General features: G+C 38.0%; 1 protein-coding gene and 1 long non-coding RNA gene across 4 annotated transcripts; one reads left to right on the top strand and one right to left on the bottom strand.

The window, feature by feature from the left end:
* Positions 1-5295: 5295 nt before the first annotated feature.
* Positions 5296-14663, bottom strand: LOC131540091 (uncharacterized). Of its 3 annotated transcripts, none has more exons than XR_009271172.1 (4): positions 14532-14614; positions 12832-12890; positions 10346-10532; positions 5296-8470 (listed from the first exon to the last, which is right to left on the bottom strand). It is a non-coding gene; the product is annotated as an uncharacterized LOC131540091 (long non-coding RNA). The 3 variants fall into 3 exon arrangements; XR_009271173.1 differs by lacking the exon at positions 14532-14614 and adding an exon at positions 13239-13362; XR_009271174.1 differs by lacking the exon at positions 12832-12890 and having other exon boundaries at positions 14532-14663.
* An 842-nt stretch (positions 14664-15505) lies between these two features.
* Positions 15506-22025, top strand: tmem175 (transmembrane protein 175). Its single transcript, XM_058776024.1, has 10 exons — positions 15506-15820; positions 15990-16028; positions 17835-17932; positions 18032-18083; positions 18183-18218; positions 18785-18868; positions 18954-19118; positions 19626-19707; positions 20083-20218; positions 20337-22025. The coding sequence occupies exons 1-10, from the start codon at positions 15620-15622 to the stop codon at positions 21004-21006; spliced, it is 1563 nt and encodes a 520-aa protein (XP_058632007.1). The 5' UTR covers positions 15506-15619; the 3' UTR covers positions 21007-22025.
* The last annotated feature ends 56 nt before the right edge of the window (positions 22026-22081 follow it).

Here is a 22081-nt window from a genome sequence, read left to right as displayed (position 1 = left end):
AATTTTGTTTTGTTTTTTGATTGGCATGTGTCTCTTGATGACAAAAGAGGGGTTTAAATTCCCTTTTGTGTGTTTTAGGGATTAAGGTTTAATATTCTATAAGCCTGTGAGGATGTCCTGTCAGTCTGTTATTGAACAGCTATCAGTCTGCTCTATGTTCAGATATTAAAAATGACATAATTACCACTAAAGCAGTAGAAACACTTTTGTGACTGTTAGATTTGACAAACCTGTGATGTATTGTGTGGATGTGTGAATGTTTTTCAGTGTGTGGTGTGATAGGTAGGCATCCAACTCGCTGTCAGACAGCTCTGTCATGTACTTAGCTTTAAATTCTCTGGTATCCAAGCAGCTGAAAGAGGTCTCCATGGTAATACTGCATTTGCTTTCTTGTGACATTGACTGTGATAATACCAAGAATGCACTGTTCCTTAGAAACACACACAGTTCTTCAGAACTTCAATTACACTTTCGTTTTTTTTTCAATCATAAATCTTTGTGCAATATTTGTAATAAACGGCTCTCTGGAATACAGCTGAAATTTTCATTGGTCAATAGCACTGTTCTGTAGTCAGATATTTTTGTATAATATATAGTAATTGATCATTGTCTTTACACATATACACATCATTTACTTGTATTACACTAAAAAATGTATAGATACAATTTTCACTCAGAAATTGCTAAGAAATTTTACAAACTGCAACAAAGAAACGGTAAGCAACACATTAAATTACAAGTGAAATTCTTAAGTAGAAAGACTGAAATAATATTTTCTTGTAAAACATATTTCAATAAACTTTATTTCCATTCAAAAAATTATTTTTTACAGATATTTTAAATTAAGATTGTAAGATAACCTTTCAAAATATAATTAATTTGGTATATATTTGGCATTTACAGTATATTTATTAGTGGTAGTAGTAGTACTTTTTTATTGCTACATTTAATCCAACACTGCCATTTCAATCACAATCCCCCCTCATGATACCCTTGTGGTTTGTGAACCCCATTTTAAAAACCTAAATACATACTGAACTAAAAACATCAGATGAGAAATATAACAAAAACATTATTAAAAAATAACTGTCTTTCATTTTCATTTGTGAGTGTCCTGTCTGGGAGGTCTCCAGTGTCATGGAGTGGGTCTCATTGGAGGGAACGGGCCCTATAGAGACAGGTGTGCTTCTGCTTTTCATGTGCAGGTGGCCTGCTGTTCAACCGGCTGCTGCTGACTAATTACACGAACACATATGCACTCACATTGACTAAACCGCTCAACATTTTAAGCCTCATTTCAGGTCGCTTGACTAAAATGGCCATCCAGAATGCCAAACGCTGCAGCTGATAAGAAGACAAAGTGTACATGAGCTCCAAAGCGTGCAGCGATTTTAAATAAAGGGGTTTTAGACAGATTCCATGTTGTGCCCTGAAGATGCTCCATATGGCCTCACAGCTGTAGGGTGCAGGATATCATGTCTCACAGCACACAGACCGACCCCCCTGCTATAAAATCTCTTCAGGGATGAGTTCAAGAGGGTTAAAGAAAAAAAGATGAAAGGAAATATTGAAGGCTTTCACTTGTGCATCTGCATGTGGCAGTAAAAACCCGTCATGTGGGAGATTGTAGAGATAAACTCAGACATCCTTCTCTTTCCGGCTTTCTCTCTCACTCTCTCATCCCTCACATGCCGCTGAGATGCTTAATACTGCTGCAAAGTGCCCGACACTTACAACGGCAGTCCTTTTTCTCTTTCTATCTCACAATTGCGGATGTGCCGTGTGCCAAACTGGCACTGGGATAGGCCCATAAAGCAGTGGTGACTGCAGCAATGACGCTGCAGTGCAGCAGCAGCTGATTTATCGCCCCCAGCTGCTCTCAGGGTGAGGGCAGGCCCATTAGCAAATGAGTTTTAATTCACACTGGCAGTTCATCCCTTTCAAACCCCGCACCTCTCGTTTTCTATTCACTTGCACTACAGAGATGCTGATGGCACACATTCAGGCAATGAGGAAAGACAAACTTGTATGTTTTACACTGATCGTAAAGGGCAAATGAAGCCACTGGGCAGAGCTTCTTTGAGTTTTTTTGAAGTTTTGAATTCGCTGTCAGCTGTCATGTGTATTTTTTGGCTTTGATCTTTTTTATCTATGAAATTTGGCAGCTACGTTTTTTTTTTTTTTATCTTCACTTTCATACTGATAAGCCAAGTGTGAGCTGAGACGCAGGGTGTGTGTGTGTGTGTGTGAGAATGAAGGGGAAAAACATTATTAATATTAATGAAACCAAATATCCTGGTCCACACACTAAGATAAACATGCATACGGCACACTTCACATCTGTGCTGCATCTCAATTTATTTCAATAATTCAGAGACTCACAGCCCACATCATCTGCAAGGTTACTTCCAGTGCATTAATGAGTAATGTCAAAAACACATCTGTGAAGGGAATCAGGGATATAGATGCGAACAATTGGCCATAATAGAGGAAAACACCTCTGATGGCCTCCAAACTGCATGTGGACACTTCATAGTCTAGACAAGGAACGTTTCCTAGAATAGAAAGGAAGTGTGTAAAATATTACACAACATATTATAAAGAGAACATGCTGTTAGCTAAATTAAAAAATGGCATTGAACTAATATAGATGTAATACAGAAGTGTTTCTATAGATATGCATATACACTGTATATGTGTATCTATTCTAGTAACACTTCTATATATTATACAGTTTATAACTTAATAGTTTAATAACATCTGGAAAAATTATATTGCTATAAAGCCAGAATGATTATGCCATTGATTCAGTGATTAGTGCCAAATAAGAGAGTAAGTGCAATGAATAGACATAAAGTGCATTGAAATTATGTGCATGATTCCATTTTTCAGATTAATTATGGGTTGCTAAATTCATTAATACTAATCCTGACCCATTCCAGAATGCATAGATCATTCCTATTTGCCACCAGCTCCTCAACAGTTAGAATTCCAAGTACACTAGCACTGCAGAGAATGATTATCCCTCCTTTTCTCACACTCACTACCTTTGTTGGCCTGATCTAAAAGCTCCAGGCCTTGACAGCTTCAAACAACTGGGGAAATAGAAAGAGCTCTGCTAGTCCAGTCAGGTCGTAGGTGATTACATGGCTGTTATTTGGAACCGTTCTGAGCAGAGCTTTGAGGACTCTGCGGGACCTGCTGGAGATAGTGGTATCCCAGTTCAGCAATTACTGGTTCTGCTATACAGCCTTCATCCCACTGACAGACTGCATTAGTGGATTAGCTCTGGAATAGTCATGTATAGGGATAGATATGCATTTCTAGAGTATTATTAAACAGATAGCAAATATCTGCAGTATGTGCTCTACAGTACACAGGGCATAATGACAAACAGATCTGACTTCCACAGACTCTCCCCAAAGAGGATTTGATTTCATCTTACACAGGTAAGAGAAAAAAAAATGTGAGAAAAGGGCTCTGGATCCCTTCATCCCTTTATATGAAATCCCTTATATATATTTATGTATATATATATATATATATATATATATATATAAATCTCTGAAAAATGTTGTTGTCACCATTCACTTTCATATATTTTCTATTCACAGAAAATACTGCTTGACAGCTTTTGTCACCATTTACATTCAGCTCAGACATTCAGCTATAAATAACCCCTTTTGAAGAAAGAAGCAACTGAGTTCCATTTGTTCCAGTGAACCTTATATATTTTCATTTTATTCTTCATAACTGTCAGAGCCATTTTAAGTCTTTGCCATTGCTATATGTAACATCATTCCACAATCTATAATTAGACTTACACAGAATACTATTGAAAAACAATCTAAACATTCCCTCAATATGTGACACACTGTCATCTTCCCTCTCCAGAACTGTGGTCCTCTGTTATGGTTTGAGCTTTTCTAATTCAGTGTTTCTGCACTGCTGGCCTCTCTCTGATCAGATCTAATCCATCTCTGCTGCTCACTTAAACAGAAAGGGATTTGCCTAGCCTGCTAATGCAGCCTGTGCTCCTTAAAGAGTGCCGCCGCAGCCCTCCCTCCACAGCCGCTCCTGACGTGTGAAGACTGAAGAGCAATTAAGAGCCACTCTACGAATTACAGATTAACAGGGTGGGAAGTAGATGTGATGCTGACCTACTTTTGTCCCATTTCTGGCTCAGAACAGGAGGACGAGATTTGACGAGGGACAGCGGGACATTTTCTTCCAGTTGATGGACATTCTGATGTGGTCATTTGATTACTACACATACCTTTTCTCAAAAACTAGACAGAAAGACAAAGAGCTGTCTGCTGCCATGAGATAATATGATTCAGTGACACCTATGAAGCAGTTCATAAGGATAAAGAGCCTATATTCTTCACTCAGACCTTAGGTGATATAGATTAGCAAACACTTTTTAAAGCAACGGCTCAGTTTTGCCCTACAGTTTGTGGCCTGGATACAATGTTAATCCTGTAAACCTCTACAATTAGTGTTGTGATAGTGAAATGAAATAACCTGAACTTGAACTCGTGTGTGTATGGAGTGTGTTGAAGTGCAGACTGACCCCGGGTCATCAGGGAGGGATTATGTCTCTGTAGTCTGATCCTCTCAATGAAGATGACTCTTAAGTTATTACAATGATTTTTACTTTAACTTTCACGAAGCATTAATCTCTCAGGAAGTCAAAACCACTCACTGGATGCACTTTAAGATTATGTAACAGGGATTATTATTAGAATAAACCCCTGTGGTTTGTACGTTGATATGCTGGCGACATATGACTGCACGCCTGGTAGCTGTTTATAGTTGATTGTATAGAAATACAGTTGTTTAACTGCTGTTTTGACAGGTAGACAAGATGGCTGGCAGTACATAAGACATACAGACCATAGTCCCTGTAATCAGTGCACTGGCTGTTACTTTGTGTTGATTTGTTTAACAGGCTTCTTCCTTACGGTGATGAACAGGCTATACGTCAATAGAAACATTTAGGTTGTCATTGATAAAGCTCATTATTTTTTAATGGCCAAGGCTATAAATGCTGTTAGTAGCATTTCGGACATACAGTATATTTACGGTTTGAAATGGTAATTCACATATTGTTTCATGCTGGGTTCTAAATGAGTGATTTCAGCCTGGATTGTTTTGGTAAGTGCTATATGCAAACTTTAAGATGGTTTTTGTTTGTAGAATGTTTGTTCTTTTAATAAAAAATAATATAATAAAAAGTAGATTGGTAAGAAGTGGTAAAGGAAAGCTTAGGAGACCAAGGTAGAAAAGACAATATTTGAAGTCAAGTCAAGTCACCTTTATTTATATAGCACTTTTAACAATACAGATTGTGTCAAAGCAACTTTCCAATATCAAAACAGGAAAACAGTGTGTCAATAATGTAAAATGACAAGATTAAACACTCAATTTTCAGTTAAAGGCATTTCATTATTGAATTCAATGATGTCATCGTCCAGCTCAGTTCAGTTTAAATAGTATCTGTGCAATCAGATGGAAATTAAGTGTCCCCAACTAAGCAAGCCAGAGCCGACAGCGGCAAGGAACCAAAACTCCATCAGTGACAGAATGGAGAAAAAAGCCTTGGGGAAAAACCAGGCTCAGTCGGGGGGGCCAGTTCTCCTCTGACCAGACGAACAAGCAGTTCAATTCCAACTGCAGCAAAGTCAGATTGTGTAAAGGACTCATCTGGTTCCCGAGGTCTTGTTCCCGATGGCTGTCTAGGTGACGAGGTCCTCACTGGGGATCTGTCTCTGGGGTTCATCTAGGTGTCCTGATCTCCGCTGACGTTCAGGGCTGTAGAGGTCATCTCTAGGTGCTGATCCACCATCTGATCTGGATACGGACTGGAATCGGATGGATACGTTGATCTCGGAATAAGAAAGAAACAGACTAATATTAGCGTAGATGCCATTCTTCTTACAATGTAACAAGTACATCGGGTGTTATGGGAAGTGTTCCCGGTTCTGGTTGACCTAATTAATGCAGCCTAACAATCCTTTAATGGATTTGAATATTAGAAGCGTATTAGTGTGTTATGTGTACGCCAGGTTAAAGAGATGGGTCTGCCTCCCGAACAGTGTTAGGTAGATTGTTCCAGAGTTTGGGTGCTAAATAGGAAAAGGTTCTGCCGCCCGCAGTTGATTTTGATATTCTAGGTATTATCAAATTGCCAGAGTTTTGAGAACGTAGTGGACGTGGAGGACTATAATGCGATAAGAGCTCACTCAAGTACTGAGGTGCTAAACCATTCAGGGCTTTATAAGTAATTAACAAGATTTTCAAATCTATACGATGTTTAACAGGGAGCCAGTGCAGTGTTGACAGAACCGGGCTAATGTGGTCATACTTCCTGGTTCTAGTAAGAACTCTAGATGCTGCATTTTGGACCATCTGAAGTTTGTTTATTAAGCGTGCAGAACAACCACCCAATAAAGCATTACAATAATCTAACCTTGAGGTCATAAATGCATGAATTAACATTTCTGCATTTGACTTTGAGAGCATAGGTCTCAATTTAGATATATTTTTAAGATGAAAAAATGCAGTTTTACAAATGCTAAAAACTGCATTTAGAAAATAGCACACCTGATGATGAAGAATTTACAGAGCAGCCATCAAGTGTTAGACAGTGTTCTAAGTTATTACATGTGGGGATTTTAGGTCCTATAATTAACACCTCTGTTTTTTCAGAATTTAGCAATAAGAAATTACTCGTCATCCAGTTTTTTTATATCGACTATGCATTCCGTTAGTTTCTTAATTTGGTGTGTTCCACCGGGCCGCGAAGAAATATAGAGCCGATTATCATCAGCATAACAGTGAAAGCTAACACCGTGTTTCCTGATGATATTTTCTAAGGGTAACATGTAAAGCGTGAAAAGTAACGGCCCTAGTACTGAGCCTTGAGGTACTCTCCATACTGCACTTGTGATCGATATGATACCTCTTCATTCACTGCTACAAATTTATGGCGGTCAGATAAGTACGATTTGAACCATGCTAATGCACTTCCACTAATGCCAACAAAGTTTTCTAGTCTATTCAAAAGAATGTTGTGGTCGATAGTGTCGGCACAGTGCTAAGATCCAGTAGCACTAATAGAGAGGAACAACCACAAACAGATGATAACAGCAGGTCATTTGTAACTCTAATGAGAGCAGTCTCAGTGCTATGAAACGGTCTAAATCCTGACTGAAAATCCTCACAGATAACATTTTTCTCTAAGAAGGAATATAATTGTGAGGATAGTACCTTTTCTAGTATCTTTGACAGAAAAGGGAGATTCGAGATCGGTCTGTAATTAACAAGATCTTTGGGGTCAAGTTGTGTTTTTTTAATGAGAGGCTTAACTCTCTGGGGTCGGCTGTCTTGCCGGCGAGACCAACTCATTTTTTTAAGATCAGTGCAAAAGACACTAAAAATACTCTGTTGGTTTTGGTCACACAAATAAGTGTTATACGGATGTACCCTCGATCACAAAACATGTCTTGAAAATTTTAAATCAATATATTGTTTTCTGAGAATGAGTAAGCAGAATGATTTTCACATAATTTTGAAGTAAATATTCTAGCCTACAATACTGATTACTCAAAAGTCTTATTCACAACTATTTAGTAACCACGCATAATATTTTTTTTCTAAAAAATGCAAACATGTACATCCATCTTGGTCACATTATTGTAGCACGGTTTGTGCTGAATACAAAAAAAATTACATGTTGGTCAATAGTATGTTTTAAGTAGCTGAAATAAGCACAAATATCAGGGCATGTCAAAACATCTCAAGGGCCCCAAAATGACCTCAGACCCCAGAGGTCATTTAACAGCCAATTTAAAGGTTTTGGGGACATATCCTAAAGACAATGACGAATTAATAATAGCCAAAAGAGGATCTATGACTTCTGGAAGCACCTCTTTTAGTAGTTTAGATGGAATAGGGTCTAACATACATGTTGTTGGTTTAGATGATTTAACAAGTTTATACAATTCTTCCTCTCCTATAGTAGAGAATGAGTGGAATTGTTCCTCAGGGGATCTATAGTGCACTATCTGATGCGATACTGTAGCTGACAGCTGCATGGTTACAATTTTATATCTAATAGTATCGATCTTGGAAGTCATTACTGCTGTGCTGTTGGGAAATGTGAACACCTGCTGATGCTTTATTTTGTATTAATTTAGCCACTGTATTGAATAAATACCTAGGGTTATGTTTGTTTTCTTCTAAAAGAGACAAAAAGTAATCAGATCTAGCAGTTTTTAATGCTTTTCTGTAGGATAGGGTACTTTCCCGCCAAGCAATACGAAATACCTCTAGTTTTGTTTTCCTCCAGCTGCGCTCCAATTTCTGTGCTGCTCTCTTTAGGGCACGAGTGTGCTCATTATACCACGGTGTTGGACTCTTTTCCTTAATCTTCCTTAAGCGTAAAGGAGCAACCATACCTAAAGTGCTAGAAAAGAGAGAGTCCATAGTTTCTGTTACATGTTGGATATGCTCAGGAATTGAGATAAATCAGGAAGATTATTGACAAAGCAGTCTTTTGTGGTAAAAGTGATGGTTCTACCATACTTGTAACAAGGAGTAGAATTTACAGTTTTAGCTATATGGAGTTTACACAAGACTAGATAATGATCTGAGATATCATCACTTTGCTGCAGAATTTCAATACCATTAACATCAATTCCATGTGACAATATTAAATCTAGAGTATGGTTTCGACAATGAGTAGGTCCTGAGACATGTTGTCTAAGCCCAATAGAGTTCAGAATGTCTATGAATGCTGATCCTAATGCATCTTTTTCATTATCAACGTGGATATTAAAATCACCAACGATTAAGACTTTATCTGCAGCCAGCACTAACTCTGATAGAAAATCTGCAAATTCTTTAATATGGTGCCCTGGTGGCCTGTATACAGTAGCCAATACAAACATCACAGGGGATTTATCATTATGTTATATGAAGCACCATTACTTCAAAGAAGTTATACTTAAAGACTGCCCTCTGAGAAATACTAAGAATATTGCTATAAATTGTAACACCTCCCCCTTTGCTTTTTGGATGCGGTTCATTTTTATAACAGTAATCTTGGGGGGGTAGGCTCGTTTAAAATAATGTACAGTAATGTATAATATTGAAGTGTAATTAGATTTCTCATTTGTCCCATTTTGTACATGGAGAAGGCCAGTTTTACGACCTATACTGCAGCCAGCCACCAGGAGTCGATGGACATGTTTTGGCTTTACTCTTTACTTTAAGGAAGTCTATGGCACAGCATCAGTTGTGTGCTGTCAGTGCTGGGTTGTGTCAGGAAGGGCATCTGGCATAAAACCTGTGCCAAATAATGTACAGATAATGCTGCTGTAATGATTCGAAAGAGAGTTAAAGTTGCCATTAAAGGGATAGTTTCCCCCAAAATTAAAATTCTGTCATTAATTACTCACCCTCATGTCATTCCAAACCCCCAAGACCTTCGTTCATCTTTGGAACACAAATTAAGATATTTTTGATGAAATCTGATAGCTTTCTGACCCTGCATAGACAGCAACGCAACTAGCAAGTTCAAGTCCTAGAAAGGTAGTAAAGACATTGTTAAAATGGTCCATGTTACATCAGCGGTTCAACTATAATGTTATGAAGCTACAAGAATACTTTTTGTGCGCAAAGAAAACAAAAATAATGACTTTATACAACAATTCTTCTCTTTGGTGTCAGTCTCCGCTGTGCGTTACCAAGAGTACCACGCCGCATGCAGGATGATGTCATGGAAGATTATGTCACATGGATTATTTTATCGATGTCCTTACCAAGATTCTGGGCCTTGAACTTTTCAGTTGCGTTACTGATTATGCAGGGTCAGAAAGCTCTCGGATTTCATCAAAAATATCTTGTGTTCCGAGCTGAACGAAGGTCTTACGAGTTTGGAATGTTATGAGGGTGAGTAAATAACAGAATTTTCATTTTTGGGTAAACAATCCTTTTAAATTAAAAATGTACAATTCTTACTTTTTATGGAATATTGGGATGTTTATTATAAATGATTTATCCATACATGTCACTCATATTTTAAAATGAATGTGCCCACAACAATCCAGTAATCCAATCAATTCCTGATGGACCAATCCTACCCTAATTTTTTTTTCATTCGAGCCATTTAACACAGATATATGTCACAAATTCAATAGGGAAGAAAGGACAATTCCAACTTTCATTTCATTTAATGCTGACTTTAACATAACAACACTGGTCTCCACTAGTTGAGACATTGAGAAAATCAGATTTAACAAATACAGTAAATTACACAAATAAATGAATGAACACAGACCTGCTACAACCTCTGTGGTTGTAGTAGCTCAGCATCCCCTATGCATCCTGTCCCAGTGTTCCAGCTTGCACGGATGTATATGACACCACATCAAGTTGTTTGTTGTCCAGGAGGAATGAAAATTGCTGATCCATACTTCCAGAAGGTGGCAGAGGGATTACTTTGGCTCAGCTCCGTTCTTCAGCTGCTGTTGACACAGAAGCCAAGGCATGAGCTGTGTTCACACAAAACCATACCAAAAGCACCACTTTTATTTGGACATAAAACTGTCTATTCCATGCAAAGTTGTCATTTATAAAAAGTAGCTATACATAAATGAGCAGTCGTAGATTTGTCCTGTCATCATGCTGTTTTTAATCTGAACCTAAGACTCTCATTTCCACTTCATAATCCATTTTGCAAAAAAGCAACAAGGATTGAAAGATCATAGCAGAGGTCATGCACAGGCACTATCAGGTTGCTAATGTTGCACAGTATAATTGAGCTTAACAGCTTGATTACCTTTACTGACAGTCAGTGTTCAGTAGCATTATGCTGCTATAATGCTGAACAGTTCTGTTGAGTAAGCAGAAAAACAACACGCCGGCAGAAAACAATGTAATGGGCTGCCAAATATGGCAGTAAAGATATTAATGAATTATGTGAACAACAGTTTAACTGAATGCATAATTTTCTGTCAAATATGCAAAGTATATAGGTTCAGTATGCCAATATGTTGTCTACGGTTTCTAAGTTGATTGGTTTAATTACGTATGAATCTAATAACAACAAAAAGCAAATAGCAAAACAACAGAAAGTCTTTGAAAGCATTTAAAGCTTTTGAGTATGTCACTATTTGTATTGAATAAATGTTATACTTGAATGAATGGCGTGAACAGATGTCTCCTTAGAAAAAGGCTTAACAGAAAATTTAATTAAGGCATATTGAATAATATATATTTTTTTAAATGTAATGCTTGCAAAAATTGAAAGCAAGTGGTGGCAAATTACTTACAGAGGAACAGATGGAAATATGCCATCAGTGGATCACAATGCCGGGTAAATTGATTAGCTTTATTTTAAATAGAGATGATGGTTATATGCACCACAACAATTAGTCGATGGATGTCTTTGTATATTGCTCTGGTCATGCTTATAATTTTGGAGTATGTTCAGGAATTGATTGGTTTTCAATGGAACCAAGTATAATAAAATAATAAAGGACACGTGATTTATTTAAACTCTCACCCTCATTTTTATGGTTTATTGACTTTCACCTTTTTAAAATAACATTTAAGATATAATTTGTGTTCTCACTCACAAATGCTTCGTGCAGGTGTGCGTGAGCATGTATTATGTGATATTTGGTTGTAGTCATTAATTTTGATAATGGGAATGACTGACTGTTAGTTGCTAGGTTACTGTTCCATTCTCTAATTGGCCACTTTGATTGAAATTCCATTAAAAATAAAAGGAGCTGCCTCCCAGTATTTTGTTTGGGACTGTGTTGATTTGCAGGTAATGAAAAGGCTCATAAAAACATGCTGTTTATCCTCCTTCTCTTTTCCACTTTTCCAAACAAACAGGATTACAGGAGCAAGTCATTTCACTGAATGCTTGCTGGGACACAATCTATGACAATGCAAAAACATACACGGTCAAATTGATCTTTTAAGTGCATGGTTGCTCTGCAAGAAAGTGCTGGCAAATTCTGCTGCCTCCATTATAGTGACAAACTAGTAAATAATGCAGAAACCGACAGCTATTTGGGTGATTTCGTGTCTCTAAAGTTGGCTAGCCTAGGACAGTCAGGTTAGTCCTTTGAAACAAAGTTTTGTCTCCCTCTAGTGGTACTTCGCATTTCTGCTTATATTTCATTTGCCAGTTTGATCTTTGATCAAGCTTGTCTTTAACCGTCAAACTTTGTCTTTTAACAATTCAACGACCTAACAATAAATTCAAACCATTATTCTTTTCTCAATCCATTCTTAAAATTCTGCATTCAATTTTGTCTCTGACATGGTAACATTATGTTTAAACGCAGATTCATACTGAATCGTAAACCACGGAGCTGAATCGAAAGAAGTCTGCTCTTTCACCCGAGGCTGTTCTTTGTTTGATTCATTCAGAGGCGGACAGTGTAAATACATTTACTTGAGTGTTGTACTTAAGTACATTTTTTGAGTATCTGTACTATACTTGAGTATTATTTTTTTCTGGAAACTTATGACTTTAACTTCACTACATTTGAAAGACAAATATTGTACTTTTCATCCACTACATTTCTATCAAGGTCCTCGAAGTAGAAAGTCATTACTATGTAGCAGCTTTGAAAGTCAGTGGGTGATTTTTTTTCTTCTCCAAAACGTGACTTTCTTTTTTTCAGACAGTTTATCAGTAATCACTCTTATAGGGGTACATGAAGTATATACATATTTATTACATTAAACCATACTAAATTTTATATTATTTGGCCATTAAAACAAAGAGACTTTGATTAAAATAACCTGTTTTTCGCCCCGGCAGTCAAATCCTCGGTTCACTCTGAATTATCTGCTCAGTCATTCTTGAGAAGTGGGACAAAACAGGGTGCAAAATTGAAAAAATAAAAACCTTGTACTCAGACAAATGAAACTACATTTATGTCTTATATGTACTAAGCTACTGAGCTATGCTTTGATACAACCTCCCAACTTTTCTCTTTTAAGAAAATGTGCTTTATTTTAACTTGGACTGTGTAATATAATTTCAACTTTATCTTTAACAGCATTCAAGATGTTTTTAACAGTTCAAAACACATTCTCATGTTAGCAGACAGAATACACTTTCACATGTGACCAACAATTCCTCAACAAATATAAAATATCATAATGAAATATTATCAACATATTCATCTGACGGAGTTGATGAAAACCTGGGGCACGTTCAGGCTCACACCGGTGCCCAACGTTTTGCTACGGTTTCCGGGTTGAACGACGTTTCCTGGAAACGGTGTGCAACAGGGTTTGAGACATAGACATGTCTATGGTTTGAGATACGTTTTCTCTTGTTTGGTGGGCGTGTCAAAAATGTCAGCCCAATCAGCAGCAACTTGTATATAAACCACGCGGTATTAAAGAGACATCTCGCACAATGGGTCCGAGTGAAGTCATTTAATATGTGTCCGCAACAATTGAAGATATTAGAAGACATGTTTGTCGTAAGAGTTTTATAATAACATAGCAAATGTTACATGATGATGATGAATTTGTAAGTAAATGTAAATAACATCAAAATAAATTCACAAGAGCAAGCATATTGTTTGCACATGTTTATTTACATTAAAGGCAAAATAACTGAAATAATAACGAGCACAAGGATAGATCTGGAACTTCTTTAAGTCTGTCTAAATATCATGTAGTAATTGCAATGTTTTCTGGTCCATATCCTTTCCTTAGGAAGGTGTGCTAGACACTGATTAATGTAACATAAAAATACTACGTATTTATATTGCTATTGTATTGTGGGTGACATTTTCATAAACGTTTCTATGCTCCTCTGGTTATGTAATGCTAAATATTACAATATCAAAGCACAACAACAGTGATCAGCAATAATGATAAGCCTAATACTCACAATAAAAATAATACGGTCATATAGATCATAGCACAGTCTCGGAGGTAAGAAGTGGATTATCCTTAACCTGAAATGTTTGTCTTTTCTTCCTGAAATGCGAGGCAAAAGTTGGATCACAATAATTAGGAACCACAGTTTCCACAAATCCCTTCACTCGATTGGGATGTTCTATTTTATTCTGGACAGCAAGGGCAGTGACTGTAACATCGAGCGTATTTTGCGTATTTATACCGATTTCATCAGGCTCTGAAAATTCTTCAAAAAGAACACAAAGAATGGCCTTCTCAGCCGCCATAGTTGCAACACTTGCGTCTTCAGAACAGGCGTTCAACGCAGCACCGTTTCCGTTTAAAAAACGTTTTGCACCGTTCAGCCCTGAATTTGTAGTCTTTTTAGTTCATGTACGTTAGTAGCCATTTAGTTTTTTTTCTGTTGATGCTAGATGCTAATCGAACCTGCTTCAGGAGAATAAAATGATCTAAATATTTCAAATAATTTCCTCAGAAATTGGAAGATGGTGTTGACATATCATGGTTGTGACCAGGACATATTAACATTAGGATCTAAACTATTCTAAAACTATAAATCTTACCAGAGCCTGTCTGATGTACTCTACAAAGGAGGACTGTGGCGAGGGGTCCTTTAGAGTGACAGCTGCCCCTGATATTCCCTGATTTTATTACATTTTAATGAATGTCTGATGGTGTTGACAAAAAGTGCGGACACAACTTTGAAACCTTCTGAAACATGCGTATCACGTAAAGGATAAACTGACCTGGAACTACCTGTGCAGTTCAACGAATTTAATCAACACCTGCCAGCCAATCAGAATCGAGTATTCAGACAGACCATGGCATAATGAAAAACAACCTTGCTTTGATATGAAATATTAAGTGTTACTTTTGATAAAACAAGGTCTTTTTCATCAGTAAAACACATTTTTGTCCATGTTATAGCATAATAATTGAACCCTTCTCTGTGGACACACTGTTTTAGATGTAGTGAGAAGACAATAAGTGTCACAGATTTCACGTAATAATGATAAAACTAAATTGGAGGGGATAATTGTGTAGTATTCTATTATTTAGGCTACAATTGAAAATATTTTTTATTTTTTAAACCTGATAGCAGTTACAATTGCTTGACCCATGTCTCAAGAAAGACTGTGCTATCAGCAGCACTAACTAACATATTATTTCTCTGATCATAACGATTTACCCGACTCTCGTTTAACACGAGAAATTTAGCCTGCATACTATCCATTCTAAATTTCAATACTATTTAGGGCAGATAGGGTGGACAGTATGTACATTGGGACGCAGGGTTACACTGTCTGGTCTATCAACGAATTGTTCAGTTCAGTTTTGTGAACCGGTGTTGGGCCAAATTATTACCCCCTCTCGTTGAAATCGCTACCTGGTTGACTAATCCTAACCACTCCCCCACACCTAACCCTAAATCTACCAATACTAGGGAGGTAGTAATCTGGCGGGGGTCAGAATTTGGCACAACACCTGTTTAGCTATTTCATTAAAAAGATCCGACTCAAATGAACGATTCGTTCACGAATCAGACATCGCTAACTTCCGGTCAGCTGATAGTGTGTCATCGGTGTTTGCAAACAAAACTCCTGTGGCTTCATGCCTGCACCGTCCACTGACAGCACAAACTGCCGCGGTCATGGGAGAGAATGATGAACGCGAAATAATCGAGCACCACGATGATGAGGAGATGGAGAAGATGCGGACGCCGAGGAATCATTCTCAGTCCTTCCTGGAGAGCGTCGCGTCGTCGGAGAAGGACGGGTACAGTAGCACGCAGTCATCACACCGCCTGCTCGCCTACAGTGATGCGCTCATCTCCATCATCGCCACTGTAATGGTGAGGAAACTCACAGACAAGAGGCATGGGACATTTTACTGCTTTCAATGCACTCTTCAACAGGCCGCTGTCATTTTCTATGAATAACTTGTTCTCTGGGCTGCACTCAAAGTATATAATGTATGATTATGTACGTTTAAAACGTGTCATGATTTTCTTGTGTTCACAGATATTGCCTGTTGCGCATACAAAATTTCAGGATAATGAGGTGAAAAGATATATTATGCCACTCTTCCAGGAATAGTTCACCCAAAAATGAAAATTTAGTCATTTTAAAGGTGCCATAGAATGGAAAACTGTATTTACCTTGGCATAGTTGAATAATAAAGAGTTCTGTACATGGAAATGACATACCATGAGCCTCATATACCATTGTTTCTTCTTTCTTATGTAAATCATGTGAATGCAGAAGACCACTGAAAAATAGAGATGGTCCTCACTGCAGAACACAAGATCCAGGGGGTGGAGTTGGATCTAGATCCAACTCCTCCCACCTTACATAGACCTAAACCTACCCGTCTCCACCCCCTGATCCATAAACCTATCCATCTCCACCCCTAAACCTACCAATCTCCACCCCCTGGATGTGGATCCAACTCCGCCCCCTGGATCTTTTGTTCTGCAATGAGGGGCTACTGGAAAAATAGGCAAATCAGAACATAACACCGACTGTGACGTTACAGTTGGGATCACTAATAGTTACGCCCCCAACATTTGCATATACCATGTTCTATGCCAGACACCAGCCGAACCATCAGAAGTTCTGCAGGTATTGTGAAGAAACAAGCGAGGACAACAGCAAAAATAGCAGATCATGGAAATAAATGTTATGTTCCAGGCTGTGCAGGGGATGTGAAGTGCAGGGATGGGTTGGTGTCTGTATTCTGAAAGGCACGGAAAGCAAATAACGCGTTCTAATAAAATAACGCGAGCCACTAAAGGGACATGGTAGCTGCTTGCTAGCGGTAGCCTGTTACATTACAGTACATAAGATTTCACTTACCACATAAACAGAGTAAGGAGAGATGACTGAGGATGATGGCGATTGATTTACAGATCCTGACAAGCACCACTGACAAGCATCTGATCTTGTAAAATGTGTGTACTGCAGCTCCATAGCATAAACAGAATACGTGCGATCGCGAATCTCGAAAGTGATAGTGAAAAAAGCGATTGTGCATTTGAGGTTAAGGCTTCGAAAGCAGTTTCAGTGCCCGCATAATAATAGCAGTTCCTTGATGCCCGCATTTTATTGTATAATTACCCAACAATATAACTACGCCAGAAAGTATTGAGAAATATATTTTCCCTGTGTTTCCTTCCTGCTGTGAGCTACTGAAATGAGCCACACTGTGAAACAGCCAATCAGAGCAGAGCCGCACTGTGAATCAGCCAATCAGAGCAGAGCTCCACATTATTATTCATGACCCTTCCAAATAAGGTAATAACAGACCATTTAATTCTAGGGAAAAATCCTAGGGTTGTAAATGCACACGTAAAACACGTAAAGCCACATACCTTCTATGTAGATATCAGAGAACAATTTAAAATATTGTATCAATGCATTCTATGGCACCTTTAAGCTATACCCATGTAACTTCCACAGAAGGCAGACAAACACAAAAGAAAGTACAATGTCTTTTCTGTTGTCTATGTTTGTGTGCCAGAAGAAAGAAAGTCATACTGGTTTAGTTAGAGCAGTGGTTCTCAACTAGGGGGCCTCAGCACACTTCCAAGGGGGCAGCTGGACAACTGAAAATGATCTAATTATTTAAATCTATTGCCACTACTGCTTTATGTAAATTAAGTTTTAAAATGAGTAGTCATTATAGCAGATGTTTCAGAAATACCTTGAGGGCTTTAAAATATCGGGGTCTTTGTTTGAGCACCACTGGTGTATATAAACATGAGGGTATATAAATCATTTTTGGGTGAATTGTTCCTTTAAGACATACAAATTAAACACAAATTTGTGGTATTTTTTTTATCTCCTAACTCATCTCTCTATATTCAGGAACTGAAACAGAGTATTCAGGCTTTGCTCACCACCAAGGTCGCTGTCTACTTGATGACTTTTTTGATTGTCACTGTTGCTTGGGCTGCACATATCCGGTGAGAGCCCTCTTTGCATAAATTCAATCAAGTATTAACTTCATAGAACTGCTGTTTTCATTCATTTGCATAAAGATTTAATTAAGCATTTGGTTTTAGGTTGTTTCAAGTCATCGAGCGCATTGACGATACCCTTGCACTGCTTAACCTGGTGAGAACACCAAGTATTCCTAATCAATGCAAAGTAGCTGTATATTCATTTTTAAAGTGTGTGGTGACTTTTCAACATCTCATTTCTATTCTATTTCAGGCATGTATGATGCTCATAACCTTTCTACCATACACAGTGAGTAATTCTACTGGTGTTTTGAAAGATTGCTTAGTTCAGCACTATTTGACTTCCCTTTTGCCTCCCCATATGTGACCCTGGACCACAAAACCAGTCTTAAGTGTCAATGTTTTGAGATTTCTACATCATCTGAAAGCTGAATAAAGAAGCTTTCCATCGATGTATGGTTTGTTAGGATCTGACAATATTTGACCGAGATACAACTATTTGAAAATCTGGAATCTGAGGGTGAAAAAAAATCTAAATATTGAGAAAATGGCCTTTAAAGTTGTTCAAATGAAGTTCTTAGCAATGCATATTACAAATAAAAATGAAGCTTTTATACATTTACGGTAAGGAATTTACAAAATATCTGCATGGAACATGATCTTTACTTAATGTCCTAATTATTTTTGGCATAAAATGCAGACCCATACAATGTATTGTTGGCTATTGCTACAAATATACCCCAGCGACTTAAGACTGGTTTTGTGGTCCAGGGTCACATATGTCTTTAAGGGAAATCTCTGTTTATGACCGTTTTCAATATTTTTTTTTTGTTGTTGTTGTTTATCTTCTTCTAGTTCTCTCTCATGGCAACTTTCCCTAATAATACCCTCGGCATCCTCCTCTTCTGTGCTTGTGTCATGGTGATTGGTTTAATTCAGGTGAGAATGCTTTCATGTGCTGAATAACATAACCAGCAGAAGAAGCTTTGAGTTTTGTCTGACAGTCATGTTTTTGTGTCTTTAGGCCTTGATTGTCTTATATGGATTCAGCCATCCTTTCCTTCTCAATGATCAGATCCAAATGTCTGAGAATCAGGCTTATGACAAGAGACGGATCCTTGAAGTCATCATGAGGGTTCCTATCATGTGCCTGTTTGCCAGCGTCTTTTCAATCATCTTTATCCAAGTGGTACAGGATTTGAACTTAAATGATTTATTAGTACAAACCAAGGCCAACAATTACAGTGTTTATATAAATATAACAAATGTATTTACTGTTAAAATTATAGTTTATTTTATTAAATAAAAAAACAATTTTTAGATGGCACTGATAGCCTTGTGGGCAGCGCGCCGACATACAGCGACGTTGTGCTACGGGCATCCCGAGTTTGAATCCCGACTCGAGGACTTTTCCCGATTTGATTTTTTTTATAAATCGTTCAAATATTTGTGTCTGGGACTCTGTGAGCCTGGAGACTATAATGTACACTGTAAGTTTTTAAAATGTGTAGCTTAAATGAGTAGAGGTTTGGACCCGGAAACAGAATTCCTTATGTCACGACTTAACAAGCGGATAAAGGCAAAAATGCCTTAAAACAAAAACATAATGTTTAAACCAAATTTAAATCACATATATTATAACATTTCATATTATAATGTTTTAATTAATCATATGTATATATTTTTCTTCTGGCAGTCCTACATTATTTTGGCTATTGTCATATTCCTGCCATACATCTCTCAGTGTTTAAAATGGATCCGGAGTAAAGCCATAGGTGGTAAGAGCAAATTCTCACCACACTGTACTCTCTTATTCTTATATTGCATACATATTTTATCATTGTACACACACTGCTGTTCAAAACTTTGGGGTTTGGTGGGATTTTTTTTTAATGTTTTTGGAAAAAGTCACTTATGTTCACCAGGCTGCATTTATTTGATAAAGATACAGTAAAAAACAGTTTTATTACAGTTTAAAATAACAGTTTTCATTTTGAATATATTTATTCCTGAGATGTCAAAGCAGAATTTATTCAGCCTTTACTTCAGTCATCAGTGTCACATGATCCTTCAGAAATCATTCCAAAATGCTGGAGTGTAATTGGAGCAATTGCAATCTGCATTATACCATTTTTTTTGTAAAATAACCTCAGGTCAGGTGGAAGACAGTCCAGATTCAGTGCCCTTCTACACCTACCACCCCAGTGAACCTTTGAGTAAAGAGCGCGTGGAGTCCTTCAGCGATGGGGTGTATGCAATCGTCGCCACGCTGCTCATCTTAGACATTTGGTTTGTACCCCTCCAAAGCAATTTTGTCATTACTGGATCCAACAGGCCACTAGTTGCAATAACAAAGAATTTGCTCTTTGGTACATCATTTTAAACACCTCATTATTGTCTTACACAGTGAAGACAACGTGCCCGATCCGTCTGTGGTGAAGAAGGAGTTTGACAACAACCTCATCGCTGCGCTTCAGGAGTACGGTCCCGAGTACCTAGCCTACTTCGGTTCCTTCGCCACAGTCGGCCTGCTTTGGTTCGTTCATCACTCTCTCTTCCTGCATGTGACAAAGGCCACACGCCTCATGGGCCTCTTCAACACGTTCTCCCTGGCCTTCGTGGGCGGCCTGCCACTCGCCTACCAGCTCACGCATGAATTTCCCAGAGGCTCCCGCAATGAGCTGGAGGCCGTGCAGATCAGCTGCGTCATCATCTTCTTTGCCGGTCTGTTCCAGCTAGCCATGTGGGTAACGGCACTTTTCACCGAACGCGAGACTTTGCACCCGTATGTGCGCTACGGTGGACGAGAGCACGCCTTTATGTTGGCCAAGCTCTCGCTCTACCCCTGCGTGGCGCTCGGGACCTTCGTTTTCACCTGCGTCCTGAGCCGCTTCAGCACGTCCATCTTTCACATGATGGAGATTGGTGTACCATTTGCTTTTCTTGTACTGAGGCTGCTGGTCCGTGTGGCGCTGGTGCTGCTCAGGTGGCTCTTCTGTCCTGCGAGGAACGATTTGGACAGTGTTCCAGTAGAGGAAGAGGACTCACAGCTGCCCATTATTGATATAGTGACTTAGCAGTGAACGGAGAAGAAGAAAACGCCTCAAAGTTTAACCTAGAATTAAGGTTAGGCTAGGCTCTCAGCGCTTTTGTTTATAATTAATACTGCAGCTGACAGCTTTGCGCTGTAGAAGACGTCCATATCGGTCAAATCTCTCATTTAGTTTAATAGACTGTGGAAGTGTGATGGATGAGGTCTTCGTGATGAGTCTTCAGTGTCATAGCAGTGGTCTGAGGAAAGCCCAAGAGCTTTTTTCTCCTTACTAAAATGTTTTTGATCCTTGCATTTATTAGCATGTTAACACATTGTCTCAATGTTTTTACGTTTCTATTTTAATGTAAATTATATTACATAGAGGTTTTCACTTCATTCACTCGGTAAGATCTACAGAAGTGTTTAAGGTTATGTTCAGTTATGTTTGTTTTAGTATTACAGTTATATTCTTGTTATTTTTTTATTTGAATTATTTTGACTTTTGCACTTTATAGTAACTCATGCTTTTCTTCTGGAGCTGCAATTCCTGTCTTGATACATTCTGTTGGAGGAGATCTTTCATGTAACCGCATAAACGTCCAAAACCACATACATTAGGTTGAGGTGAATGCTCTGTCAAGGTGTTTGTAATGCTCTATAAATCTTCTCTTCATTTCATGTGACAATGAAACTGGTGATGCACCTTAGATTAAATAATGAAGTCACTGTTGCACTTACAGTTTGATCTGAATGGAGCATGTAGAGATAATGTTAAAATGCATAAGCTGTTATAAGAGGTGTTTTGTTATTGTGGCATTTGAGATTTTGTTAGAATTTCATCTAAATGTTATTACCATACTGACTGCAAGATGTTGTACTGTATGTAAAGTGCACTTGTCAAGCATTTTAATTTGTTGATTTTTTTATTACCTTCACATTATCAGTCTGTTAGGAGTCTGCTTTGGTTTTGGGAACCGCTGTAGCTGTGTCAGTCCAAATGTTACTGTTTAACTACAAACAAAGATACATTTTTGAGAATAAACTCAAGTGCTGTTTGCAGAAGTACTGTAATTTTGGTGGAAGACTGGAATCATGTAATGAAAGTGACCACACTGAGA

Source organism: Onychostoma macrolepis, chromosome 05, assembly GCF_012432095.1.
Source record: "Onychostoma macrolepis isolate SWU-2019 chromosome 05, ASM1243209v1, whole genome shotgun sequence".
Taxonomy (NCBI): domain Eukaryota; kingdom Metazoa; phylum Chordata; class Actinopteri; order Cypriniformes; family Cyprinidae; genus Onychostoma; species Onychostoma macrolepis.
This window is presented reverse-complemented; position numbering and strand designations above follow the sequence as displayed.